Source organism: Littorina saxatilis, linkage group LG1 (genome assembly GCF_037325665.1).
Source record: "Littorina saxatilis isolate snail1 linkage group LG1, US_GU_Lsax_2.0, whole genome shotgun sequence".
NCBI classification, from domain to species: Eukaryota; Metazoa; Mollusca; class Gastropoda; order Littorinimorpha; family Littorinidae; genus Littorina; species Littorina saxatilis.
In genome coordinates, this window is record NC_090245.1 from 45,093,536 (window position 1) to 45,107,360 (window position 13,825).

The following is a 13,825-nucleotide window of genomic DNA, read 5'->3' on the forward strand; positions in this document are numbered from 1 at the left end:
TGTTTTCACTAACGACCGCCTTCGAAAGTGGGCTTAATAAGCAAAAACTAACAAAGCGACAGCAACGAAGCATGATAAAACACAGAATGTCAGACGAAAAGTCCCTGTAAAGCCTGGCCGTACAAACGTCCCGCTACAGTCCAAGGGAGATAACTAGCCAATTCTAGTCAGACACTAACGGCACAGAAGAGTTATTTCCCTTTTGAACGAGTACACGTACGACCGACACAGACACTAGAATTATAACAGGACGTAACCAGATGATACGAGTCCTAGCATGTCCCAAATAGATACTAATTCTGGGGACAAACATATAAATATAGCATAGCATAGCATAGCAGCCAGATGATATCAGCACCCACAGATTTACACACGTTTGTGTACATAAGTGTCTCCACACACACACACACACACACACACACACACACACTACCATAGTTGACAAGACACATTTGTCACGTTTTCGGGGCAGATTATGCGACAGACCAGAGACAACGGAGTTTGCGACAATGCGACAAGCGATCCAGCTGGGATATATTGCAAGCAAACACTTTGCGCACGACCTTAATTATAACAGGAAACACCAAGACACCAAACGGCTCAGTCCAAATACTGCATCATTTTGACAGACTTGATCTGCATGGCAGAGTTGTCTCCTCGCCACGTGTTTTCCCACAAGGTGCGGTTCAACCAGAACTGCATCTTTTTGTCCGGTGCGTTGTCTGCCCATGGCTGCGGGTAGGGGGCGTTCTTGTAGCTCTCCTTGAAAAACCTTCCGCCCACTGCCACGTTCAGGATCAAGTAAAACTAAACAGAAGACATAAACAAGCTTGAGAAAAATCTCCTGATGTGGAAGGTACAGCTAGGTTAGTTAAAGTCTGTCCGATTGATTTCTCTCATTTTTTCACACTTGTTTCAACACATTCTGAAATTATCACAGACACAATAATTATTAGCAAAATATTAGCGAAGTCAATTGTCGGGCTCAATCGCTGTCGGATGTTTTTAACATGATCATGGGAGAGTTTTGTTAAAAGGACGAACGTTTCGAAACTGTGTACATTTAATTTAGGTGACATAATAGTCTATAGAAAGCCGCCGACTGCCAAGATTAGAAGTCTATAGTGGTTCCCTGTCCTTTGTGGTGCCTGTCAAATTCTAAGATTGTTTTTACATTCGCCACCTGTCCTGTATCATTCTGCCCGTATTCTAGCGCCACAAGTGATGCTATATAAAAATTCGAACCTGACTTGCTTGGTTTTGTGTAGAATTTTTCTGCCAGAACAGATCAAACAGAACAACCAATGTACGTCAGCATGTAGCTCAGTCATCCGCATATTGTGCGAATGTGGATGAACAGAACTGCAGTGTAGCTAAACAAAAAAAAGAACTAAGGTTAAAATAGTGCTCTAGCAAAGCCGAAATTAAGTGAACTAAACGGCAAGAAAAGACGATTTCGGAAATAATTCCGTCGGGTTTGTTTGAGTTGTGAAAGAGTGAATGCCCTTGTCTTTTCTCTGACAAAGAAATTCACACGTGCTCCCGTGTTGTTTCCGACACAACCGTTACTAGTTATTGGCCCCTCCAATGTTTGTCCGAGTAAAAGCAAGGGCAATTCACTCCTTCACAACCAACACACACCAGACAAAGTTATTTTCGGAATTTGGCTATTCTGCGACTCACGGGTCGGTCAAAGGGAGCGTTCTTGCCTCCCTTAGCCCAAATGTCCGGCCCCTCGAAGTGCCCCTCCTTCCAGAATCCCCCTTGAGGGGTGGGCATGGAAAGCACAGTCAGGTTGTCCACTCCCATTCTGAAAAGGACAGGTAGAGTGCTGGATTCAGGTTCTGGGATGTCACAAAAAGACAGACAGACAGACACAGACAGACAACCGGACGGACAGACAGACAGACAGACCGACAGACAGACAAGGCCCCTCAAAGTGCCCCTCCCTCCAGAATTCCCCTGGTGGGGTGGGCAGGGAGAACATATTCAGGTTGCCTATATATTCCCTTTCTGAAAAGAACATAGCATAGAGGGTTGGGTTGAGGTTTTGGGATGTCACGGAAAGACAGACAGACAGATGTCACAGATAAAAAGACAGGCACCGTGACAGAGAGACAAGCAGAAGGTTACAGTGACAGACAGACAGATAGACGAACAGATAGAGAGACATAGCTCTCACTCACACACACACACACACACACACACACACACACACACACACACACGCATGCACGCGCGCACGCGCACGCACACACACACACACACACACACACACACACACACACACACACACACACACACACGCACACGTAAATACACACGCACTAGAATATTTATACCTCATGTAATCCTCAGTCCAGTCAAACCAGTACAGGTGGAAGCGGTCAGCAAATGACTGTCCCTTCAGTGTACTGCATACAAAAAGTTAGAGCCAAATATTGCTATCTGTCTGATGTATATTTTGTGATCTGTTCAGTCAGCAGTTCTAATAAAAAATATCTGAATGCCGTCAACAACTAAACGCGAATGCTGGATTGCCATCATGTTCATATCATCCAGAAACTTTAAGAAGAATTTTGGAACACTTACCGGCAGAACAATAGAGTGTAATTGGACCCGTACCTTCATGAGCGAGTAACTATCACTGTTTACCATTTATCTTTCAATAAAACAAGAGGCGAAGCCTTCAAGGCTCACGTAAGAAATCGACAAACAGTAACACAAACTCAATCACTCCGTCACACATACACACACACACACACACACACACACACACACACACACACACACACACACACACACACACACACACACACACACACACACACAGTAAGCATAGGTGACACTGTGCAAGAAAACGAGACACTAGATCTAGATCTGTCTGTCTGCATGTAGCCTACTTATACACGACTGCCAACTAGTCTCGGCCCGCTCAAAATAACAATGACCGAGACATTCCTTCGCGTGACGTCTAACCCTCTTACGCCATAATGTGACGTCTTCAAATGACGAAATGTTAAAGTTTCTACCACAGACATACACACGCACGCACGCACATACGCACTCACACACAGACAGAGAAAGTTACGATCGCATAGGCTACACTTACGTGAGCCAAAAACACGTTACATTTACAGTACGTCGACCCAGTGGTCTTTTGAGTAGACAGACAGACAAACAAACTTATGATACAAATAATGAACTTATCTCAAAATTGTCGACGAAACGTGACTCGCTTGCAAGATGCCGGCGAGGCAATCAATTTTGATTCTGAATCAGTTTTGGAACGTAAGCGGTCTATCTAGTGTTGTTTGTTAATTCTTGAAAGGGAGGTTGCGGTGTAATGAGTCCACAGACATACTGTCTATACTGTAAAACACTGACTGCGAGCATCCATAAGACTTCCTGTCGTTCCATGCAGGCCCGTAGTGGATAGTGTCAAACTCCGCGTTGTTGCCCACACTCCAGCCTTCAGGCGTGTGGTATTGAGAATTGCCTGTTACGGTAACATACAAGCACTCTGCCGTACTGCTTCGTCTTTCGATGGTAACAACTATCTCATTAAATAACAATCATTAGCAATTCACTAACTCGTATTACAGTAGTATGAACAAATCGACAATACTGCATTACACTATCATCACATATTTCACGTGAACATTTCAAATGTGGCCCTTATTAATGAACTACACAAAACATAATATCAACAAGACAGCAGTTAAGAAATTTCAAATTTTGTTTTGGTAATCAATCGAGTTGTTTAATTTACAAAGACTGAGAATACCTCTAGACTCCATGATGTCAATTTCACCAGATCTAGGCCACGCCCCGTAGTAACTCTCTGTCGGCAGCATCCAGATGGCTGCACGTGACACACAATGTTAAACAGTGCTCAATGACCCAGTTAAAATGTATTTTTGTTATAGTTCAATGCAAAGGTTAAAGAAAATGCGGGCGAACAAAATGTCTGTGCGCATGCCGTAATGCTGGTGGTACAGTTCTGGGACATCCTGCTTGCTGGCGCGCGCGCAGAGAAAAATGTTCCCTCTTTATCTTCACTGCGCTGGCTGCAAAATCCCTCACGCGGGAGGTGTTTTCAGACAGGCCAGGCACTGGTTTTCCCTTGACTGGGTAGTTACGTTCATTGGACAGTTATCTTGGCATTAAGCAGTATGGAATGGAAGCCATGATGAGCCTGAGGACCCTTTGAAACCACACAGTAAGGTGTTCCTGTTTTCTTGCAAGTTTTTGTCGAGACCGGCGCATTCTAGTCAATAGGTTTGTGGATGTGTGTGTGTATATATATGTGTGTGTGTGTGTGTGTGTGTGTGTGTGTGTGTGTGTGTGTGTGTTTGCGCGTGTGTGTGTGTGTGTGTGTGTGTGGGTGTATGTGCGCGCGCACGCGCGCGCGTGTGTGCGTGTGCGTGTGTGTGTTTATCGTCTGAGAAGCCAGACACGTCCGTTAATCATCATTGTCATTTCTAATTGTCCATCTTGGGCGACCTGGCAGTTTAACTAGTGGTTTCAATCTGTCTGCATTGGCGCCGTGATACTACATGCTGGTACTTCAAGGCAGTCACTTTCTCTAACACCGCTGCAGATGATCGCGAATGTTGTTGCCTAAAACCAAAATCAATTTCAAACACCTGTTGCCAACAGTAAATAGGTTATTGTGGCTTGAAACACAAATCCATTTCAACTATGAGAGTGATGACGAGCCTATCGGTCAGGGCCGGGATTGATCGGTCAATCAGCCTCGCCATGCATACATCAGCTGATACTAAATCTCAGTCCCAATGACTCCGATGTCTCTCCGGTCGTTCAACCATTATTTTGAGTCATCCTGACTGTACATTTTTCTGACTGCGTATATTCCGTTTGCTCAAATGTAAAATTAGTTATTCAAAAAACAAACTTTTAACATCAACAGTAATAAGTATTAAAAGATCGTATTTTCCCCAAAAATAATTGCTTCAGCTGTGTTAAAACTGAGAGGGTTCTACCTACATGTTGAAGTTTAGGTAAAATAATACAGCGTCTTTGACCTCAGATCATCATCTACAACATAAACTATAATATAACAATCTACTTTCTCAACGTTGCCGGTCTAGACTATCCTGACACCCACCCACCCACACCTTCCCCCACCTCCATCGCCCAAGGAAATCCCCGTAATGTGTTAACTTGTTAGGGTGCTTTAAGTATGTGTGTGACGACTGTACAGCTATAACGCCAGAACAAAACACTGGTTCCAACTAATGCGTTATTTGTATTTTTGACCGAAATAGGACATTTTACACAGATCGAGACAGTCAGTGTTCCTCCGAGACAGCGCTAGCAGTCGAGGGGAACAATGACTGTCGAGATCTGTGTAAAATGTCATATTTTGGTCAAAAATACAAATAACATTTATGTATCGATCAACTCTGGTTAGAATTCCTTTTAGTTTTTACGATTGAACGCACACAAACATGCACTACTTTGTAGTCTCGGCTAGCCTCCTAAATATGATTTTTTGTCGGCCTCTGACGTCACATGGCTCAAAGAAGGGAAATCCAGTGTTCAATCGAAATATACTGGGTTTAAAAAAAAAAGATATTCCGTTCCTTTTTAGAACTGACCAAGGGTCAATACAGCCAGCTGCATTTCTAACTTTTTCTTGTTTTTTTTCCCATGTACCCTCATGGGGTTTCTTGAATAAATCCCTTTTGCCTTTGCCTTGCCTTGCCACTCCTGACCTATGAAAAAGGTTGAAGATTTTACCCGGCCACAGCCAGTCTCCTCGCGGCAGCTTAGCGACGACCTCGACCTTGCCATAGCGGATGTGAACCCTGGAGGCCAGGAAGGCAGACATGACGGGTGGGATCGAGTTCCAGCCTTTCCGGTAGCACCCGTTTCTCTGCTGGTCAGTGCACCGACCCCACTTAGCTGCACAGAGGATCAGTTTGTCAGATTAATAAAGATAACAAATAATCTCTCTTTATCTGTCTGACTCTCTGTCATGTGCTCTCTCTCTCTCTCTCTCTCTCTCTCTCTCTCTCTCTCTCTCTCTCTCTCTCTCTCTCTCTCTCTCTCTCTCTCTCTCTCTCTCTCTCTCTCTCTCTCTCTCTCCCCCCTCTCTGTGTCTGTCTCTATATCTGTCTCCATCTCTGTATGTCTGTCTGTACCTCTCTGTCTATAGACGACTCTGTGCGGAAATAACTCTGTGAAATGTGTATGCTTTGTGAAAGATGTGCTTCCCGTTGTTTCCATAGAAACACAGAGGCAAGCCTATGATGTCACGTGTAGCTTGCCTCAGTGTTTCAATGGGAAAACAAAAACAAACAAACGAAAGCAACATCTCCACAACCCATAAAAAAACGACAGGGTTATTTCCGAGCATCGTCAATTGTAACTGTTTTTCTGATCTGTCGCATGTGTCACAACCTGCATGACATGGGCAGCAAACAATGCCAAGTAGCTAATAATTGATGACAGAAGTCCATTCCTACTCCTTTGCTCGAAAGGATTAAGTATCTGAGAACAAAAGTCAACAGCAGCACAAACTGGACATACCTGTTACATTTAAAGTACCATTCCGAAGGAAGTCTTTTCCAAAAGTGTCCACAGTGTATGTCTGAAAAAAATCAAAATGTGCATCATTATGCAAGTAAAACAACTGTTCTTGCAATGAGGATCAAAGAAAGATTAGAAGAAAGATTCATGTAATTCTTTAGTGTGAGAGGACAATAAACACAACTGTCGACAATTTTAGACGAATTCCGAAAATGTGTTTGTTTGTTTGTTTGCTTAACGCCCAGCCGACCACGAAGGGCCATATCAGGGCGGTGCTGCTTTGACATATAACGTGCGCCACACACAAGACAGAAGTCGCAGCACAGGCTTCATGTCTCACCCAGTCACATTATTCTGACACCGGACCAACCAGTCCTAGCACGAACCCCATAATGCCAGACGCCAGGCGGAGCAGCCACTAGATTGCCAATTTTAAAGTCTTAGGTATGACCCGGCCGGGGTTCGAACCCACGACCTCCCGATCACGGGGCGGACGCCTTACCACTAGGCCAACCGTGCCGGTAATTCCGAAAATAACTCTGTCGTGTTTGTATGGGTTGTGAAAGAGTGAATACCCTTGATTTTAGTGAGACAAACAATCCACTGACCAATCACTAGCGAGGGGTGTGTCTGAAACACATAGACAAGGAGCGCCTGTGGATTATTTCTGCAGTCAGTTTTCTTAAAGCAAAACAATAATGATCTCTGTGCAGAAGTTATTGGTGCTTGACTTATGAGACCCTCAAACCCCAACAGATCAAGCAGGGCAGACTAAAGTTGCAAAACAATACTGCATTAACCTTCGCCGGTGGTCGTGGGTCCGTGTGGACCCAGAAGGGTGTTTAATTGCAAATATCTCTTAAACTAGTTGGAATTTTTTAATGAGCTTTTATGAATGCCTCCGGCACCTAAAAAGCTCTTATGTCCTAAAATTTCAGCGAGAAGTAATCACAAAAGAGAAGAAGTCATATTTAGACTACAATCATCGTGGGGCCGTGCGGACCCATGTTTCTCAAAGAAGGAAATGAGAAGCATGGGTCGGCACGGCCCCACGATGACTTCCGTGTGTAGTCGATAACCCGGACGGGCGAAGGTTAACGAGTAACAATATCTTACCGGTCGAATGAAGAGCGTTCCGTTTCGGACGTAGCTGTTGACAGGTTCTGGTGTGTACATATTGAACTCCTCACCCTGGGACACACAAAACAAACAGACAAATATTTGTTTTTATGTATAAAAAAAATAACAACACCAAATACACACAAACACAGTAGTTCCAAACGAAATACGGTATTTCAATCTGGTAAAATGAAAATTGTAAGCATTGTTTCGATTGCCTGCTTAAAACAATGAAACCTGTATTTACAACAACAACAACAACAACAACAACAACAACTATTGCTACTACTACTACTACAACTACTACAACAACAACTACAACAGCAACATCAACCATCATCATCATCACCACCACCTCCACCGACGACAACAACCACCACAACAGCAGCGCAACAAAAACTCACCCCTCCTCCATCGGCTGTAGCAGCGACGTTCCATTTACTTGGGTCAATCCGACCAGACGAGAAATCATCGTAAAAGACAGTGACCGTCTTTCTGCCAGCCTGGACAGGGGTCGGCGGAGTGTAGGCCGGTGACGGAGGCCCCCCTTTAAACACACACGACAGCGATTGACACCCAAAATCGACTTCGCTAATATTTGTTTAATATTTTGTCTGTGATATTACCAGAATGCGTTTAGCAAGTGTGCAAAAAAATAGAGAAATCTACCAGACAGACTTAAAGTCTTAAAATGGGTGTACATTTACAAAGGCTATGAACAGAAAGTCAGATAAAAGAGGGTCTCAAAAGGGAGGCAGTCTTAAATGGGGAGGCGGGGGCGGGGGCGGGGGGGGGGGGGGGTGGGAGTTGGGGGTATTAAAAGGGGGCTCCACTGTGTACTTATTTCTCCCATTGAGGACAAAGAAACAATTTCATGTTTCCACAAACCTGCAATGTCCACGTGAATTCCATGACGTTGTGTGTTGAAGAATCGCACTGGCCCGACACCACTCACCAAGGGGACTCCAAGCATGAGCGCACACCATACAGCCAGCATCGTGTCTCTAAATGATTTTCACGTGTAACATCTCAATTTTCGCCTTGCCCAGCTTTCGCTTTTGGCCTTGTTGATTGAAACTCCACGATGAATATCCCTCCCCCCGCCCCCCCCCCCCCCCCCCCCCCCCGCCGGCCTCCCTTACAAAGTACTGTTGATAGAACTAGATACTTTACACTCATGTGTCAAATTCCAGTCTGGGCTATATCGAATGCGAAAGCTTGGCCCAGGCGAAACATGAGATCAGTTCAGGTAGTGACAATACGAGTCATATCAGTCGGGTTTTAAGGTTTTATCAGAAACGTCAGTGTTCTCAGCTAACAATGAAATGTGTGACTCGTCAATCAACAAACGATCACAATGTGAGAGAAACTGTGCTAACAAGGAAAAGTGTGTGTGTGTGTGTGTGTGTGTGTGTGTGTGTGCGTGCGTGCGTGCGTGCGTGCGTGCGTCTGTGTGTGTGATCCTATGCTTTAATCACTAGTTCATGTAAGTCTTTATCGATGGTATAATTATTCTTCCCAAATATTTCATGTAACAGCGAGGATTTATTCACTGATAAGTGTTATCTCCTCTCAGCATTGTCATGTAATTTTGCATCAGGGAACAAAAGCATAATCATTATCTTGAACAAGGATTTTCAATGACTACATACAGACAGAGAGATTGGGAGACGAGCCTCAGAGTTGCGCTTACCTTTCGCGCCACTGAGCAGGGCCGGACTACCGGGGGGGTTATGGGGGTTGCGCAACCCCCCCCCCCCCCCTAGCCTAAACATGTACCTTACTTATTACATTTTTTTTTATTATTGTTTATTTTATGCCGTTTCATGCAAGGAGCGACCATTTTCCTATCTCAAAATATGACCTACCCATCAGCTTCAGGGGGCTTCGCCCCCTGACCCCCACAAGGGGCTCTGCCCCTTGACCCCGCCAGGGGGAACATCCCCCTGGACCACCACTGGCAACCCCCCCCCCCCCTCCTCTTCGCCTAGTCCGGCCCTGCTGAGTTTGCGATAGATAACGACACACGATCTATACTGAACTCACAAGAATACTGATTCACACAGAAACAGAAGTGGAGAGTCAATTTTTTTCCTGCTATCTGTTGCATCGATCTTCTCGTTGCCAAATACTGTTTATACGTGAGAGAGACACCCGTGAGATAATAATCGTTCAAATCACACGTGTGTATATCATGTAAATGAGGTCATGTCAAGCAAGTCTGGCAGGGACCTGTTTTTCCACTGCTTATGATGCCAATGTCACCGAGACAAACGTCATTATAGAAACACAAATTGCGCTCGCTAATTACCCTTGATGAATTTTTAGAACTAACACGTCACGCCACACTTTCAGAGTAACGTTCTTTTTGGCTCACGTAAGTGTAGCCTATGCGATCGTAACTTTGTCTGTCTGTGCGTGCGTGCGTGCGTGCGTCTGTGCGTGTGTATGTCTGTGGTAGAAACTCTAACATTTGAAGACGTCACATTACATTGACGTCACATTATGACGTAAGAGGGTTAGACGTCACGCGAAGGAAGTACTGACAGTCTCGGTCATTATTATTTTGAGCGCGCCGAGACTAGTTGGCAGTCGTGTCCTTGTAAGTAGGCTACATGCAGACAGACAGATCTAGATCTAGTGTCTCGCTTTCTTGCACAGTTTCACCTATGCTCTTTCTGTGTGTGTGTGCCGTGTGTGTGTGTGTGTGTGTGTGTGTGTGTGTGTGTGTGTGTGTGTGTGTGTGTGTGTGTGTGTGTGATTGAGTTTGTGTTACTGTTTGTCGATTTCTTACGTGAGCCTTGATGGCTTCGCCTCTTGTTTGCTTTGACGTAATAGATTGCACGAGGCTTTAGAAGAGATCGAGGTTCCAAAACAAGCAGGACATTTTCAGTAAAATACACGTAAGTGCAGTATGTAGGATAAACAGAATACTACATGGCTTGCTGTGTTGTACCAGATTTACACTCGTTGCTTTTTCAAATAGTGAACAGCTCGCTTTCGCTCGCAGTTCAATATTTAAAAAAACAACTCGTGTAAATCTGGTACGACACAGCAAGCCATGTAGTATTCTCTATGTCTAATATTATGCAAAAAGTTACTGCGTTTTATCAGAAAACTCGGACCGACTGAACGATTGAGCAAAATTACTGTAGGAGAAGCTTTTAACACAGTTTCGGTCAGTCTCGAGTGTTTACCACCGACATAGACCATTTATCCTAGACCGCCAACTAGCTCTCTCTCCGCTCTTTCTCTCTATTACGAGGTAGCGCCACTCGCATTTAGGAACCTACGCTTACATGGCCTTTCAGAAATCAGGGGGATGTAATATCCGGTGTCGATTGTAAACATGGACGAATTAAGTTGGCGAGGTAAGTTCTGAAAATGCTAAAATAAACTCAGCAAAAGTGCATATGGAACATGTTTTTCGATGAGTTTTGTTAAGTTTAGTTTGGAGTTTTGGAAAATCCAGTTCATTGTCACCTTCCATTGTCACAAATAACTGAAGCGTGCTTTCTTTTCACTGTCTTCGAATCGCTGGCCTTTCAAACCGGACGTCACGCGCCCCTGAAAGTCGAGAGTCGTAACCTCGAAGGGTCACGTCACGAGTTGGCGGTCCAGGGTATTTGGTCTATGCCACCGAGGAGTATTATAAACACGCATGAAAAACACTCAGTACACCACTCCGCTTTGGGGTTAAAAAGCGCAGTTCTTGTTATGCTAACCGTGCGTGAACATTCAAGCTGTGGTCTATTTATGACTTTCCGGGGCTACGAGGTTGAAAAATAGGGATAAAATCATGTACAGAATTCTGTACAGCAAACGCTACCCGAAACCCCACCTATACGGCGTGTATGACCTTGAGAGCTTCAGGCTCGGTCAGAGACTATACTCTATTGTCTCTGGCTCGGTCAACGCTTGGATTTTGCAGTGGTAACATCCGGTTTGCTCTCTCAGAGCTGAGCATATTTGTCGAGAAGGATCGAGTAGAAAAAATAAACGACTTGGCAGGGATTCGAACTAAAGGCCTCGGGGCCTCAAAATGTCGGGGCCGATGTCTTAACCGCTAGGCCACTTCACTAGTGTTTTCATAGATAAAAAATTTGATAATTTTATATCATTCTACGCTTGAATTATCATTCATGCGTTGCAAAAACGTAAAAATTGCTATCAAAATTTGCCTTTATTTGCAAACATGTTTCACGGAATCGCAGTACATGTTTACACCGTCATGCTACACGACATTCGCGCCATGCAAATAGCTGCGATATCTCTATTTACAACATGCAAGAAAAATGACAAGAACAGTAACTGAATCTCTCCAAAGCTCTGTGCAGTTGAAAACAGACAACTAAGAAATACTTATACATGTATTCACTTCTGAACAATGGGCGGTTAGAGATATAAATCATGCTGCTTCAAGAATAACATAACATGATTTCTTATCAAAGTTTTTCCTTCTTTTTCTCGATTGGCGCAGTAGCCTAGTGGTTAGGACATGAGACACGAAGTCTCGAGGTCGAGAATTCGAATCTACGCCGGGGCGTTTATTTTTTCCCCTTGATCTCTCTTGAAGATAAAAAACGCTGGCGCTGGACCCGCTCCCCCAGTATGAAAGTTTTTGTCTTGTGCACGTGGATTAAAAAAAAATAAAAAAATAAAAAATTATTTATTTATTTTACACAATTAAAACAATTATTAGAGTAAAATAAAACATTAAAACGTTCATAATAAACAATAGTAAACAAGAATTAAACAACAAAAAAACAAAAACAAATAGACCGCCCATGCCGGGAATCGAACCCGGATCACTTGGATTTAAAAAAAAAATAAATAAAAAAATTTTTAATTTATTTTACACAATTCAAAAAAGTATTAGAGTGAAATAAAACATTAAAACGTTCATAATAAACAATAGTAAACAAGAATTAAAAAAAAAAAAAAATAGACAGCCCATGCCGGGAATCGAACCCGGATCATTTTGGTCACTGTGTGTCCCTGTCGCTCTCTCTCGTGCTCTCTTGTCTCTCTTTCAGTCTCACCGAGACCAATATTGCTGTTTCTTAGACGAGACCAAATCCCCGCACCCGCTGGCGCTGGCTGGCTTGAAAATCATGCTTTTCTCGTCACTGGGTGACGTGTTTCGCTGTTCTATCAGCTCAATGGCTGGCTGTCGCTCCGATTGAATTCGTCCAACCGTCAAGAACTTTTGTGGTTTTTTTGGCATTTAGGTCCCAGGTAACATTATGAAGTTTTAATACGATCAATCGGACCTATTATCAAGTTAGTGTATCAACTTTTGAACGAACTGCGCCCAGTAGTTTCCCAGCAATAAGCTGTTAAGTCGAGACAGACAGACACACAATTAAAGTCTGTTGGACCCTAGTACTGCGTACTCGGGGGAAAAACTATGATATGATCAGTCTTGAGAGAGCAAACCGGATGTTATCCCTGTTGACTGAAGCTCTCAAGGTCATACACGCCGTATAGGCGGGGTTTCGGGTAGTGTTTGCTGTACAGAATTCTGTACATGATTGTATCCCTATTTTTCAACCTCGTAGCCCCGGAAAGTCATAAATAGACCACAGCTTTAAGTGGCAAACTTAAACTGAATTAGCAAACTTACACAAACAATTTCACGAAGCCAACAAAACGTTGTGCACTCTGACTCATGAGCTGTATCAGCGCTCTGTTGTTAGTTCGTTGATGTCCGTGAAACATCTGCACGAACATTGAAGTGACATGAAAGTGAATCCCTGCACTGACTCGCACAATTTCACGAAGCCAACAAAGCGTTGTGCACTATCACATGTGACTGCATCAGCGCTGCGGTTTTTGTTTTGTTTTTTGTTTTGTTTTGTACACTCACGTGTCGATCGAGTCACATGCCTGTTTTCACGGACTGGTTACGCTTGAGTGAATATAGAGACAGATGAGTAGCCGCTGTTCGACAGTTTAGGGGAAGCAACTTTCTTTTTGCTTTTTTTCTCGCTCCATTTTGGAACGGCTATTATTTCCCTTGTGATAGCAACGAGGAACGGGTGAAGGCGCTCGACGCAAAAGTGAGTGAGTGCATGAATGATTCCCTCATCGTTTGCCGAGTTTGTTGCTCCAAATGATTTAATCGCAGTATTTCTGATCAATTTAT

General features: G+C 43.8%; 1 protein-coding gene across 3 annotated transcripts; it reads right to left on the reverse strand.

Moving 5' to 3' along the window:
- Positions 1 to 16: 16 nt before the first annotated feature.
- Positions 17 to 13,467, reverse strand: LOC138970873 (beta-1,3-glucan-binding protein-like). Of its 3 annotated transcripts, none has more exons than XM_070343451.1 (11): positions 13,304 to 13,467; positions 8,566 to 8,740; positions 8,082 to 8,224; positions 7,675 to 7,749; positions 6,559 to 6,619; positions 5,767 to 5,931; positions 3,788 to 3,865; positions 3,388 to 3,499; positions 2,343 to 2,414; positions 1,684 to 1,810; positions 17 to 807 (listed from the first exon to the last, which is right to left on the reverse strand). In XM_070343451.1, exons 2-11 carry the CDS (start codon positions 8,672 to 8,674, stop codon positions 601 to 603), a joined length of 1,149 nt encoding a protein of 382 aa, XP_070199552.1. In that variant the 5' UTR covers positions 8,675 to 8,740; positions 13,304 to 13,467; the 3' UTR covers positions 17 to 600. The 3 variants fall into 3 exon arrangements, with proteins under 3 accessions (XP_070199552.1, XP_070199546.1, XP_070199560.1); XM_070343445.1 differs by having other exon boundaries at positions 8,566 to 8,681; positions 13,304 to 13,466; XM_070343459.1 differs by lacking the exon at positions 8,566 to 8,740 and having other exon boundaries at positions 13,304 to 13,464.
- Between the last annotated feature and the right edge of the window lie 358 nt (positions 13,468 to 13,825).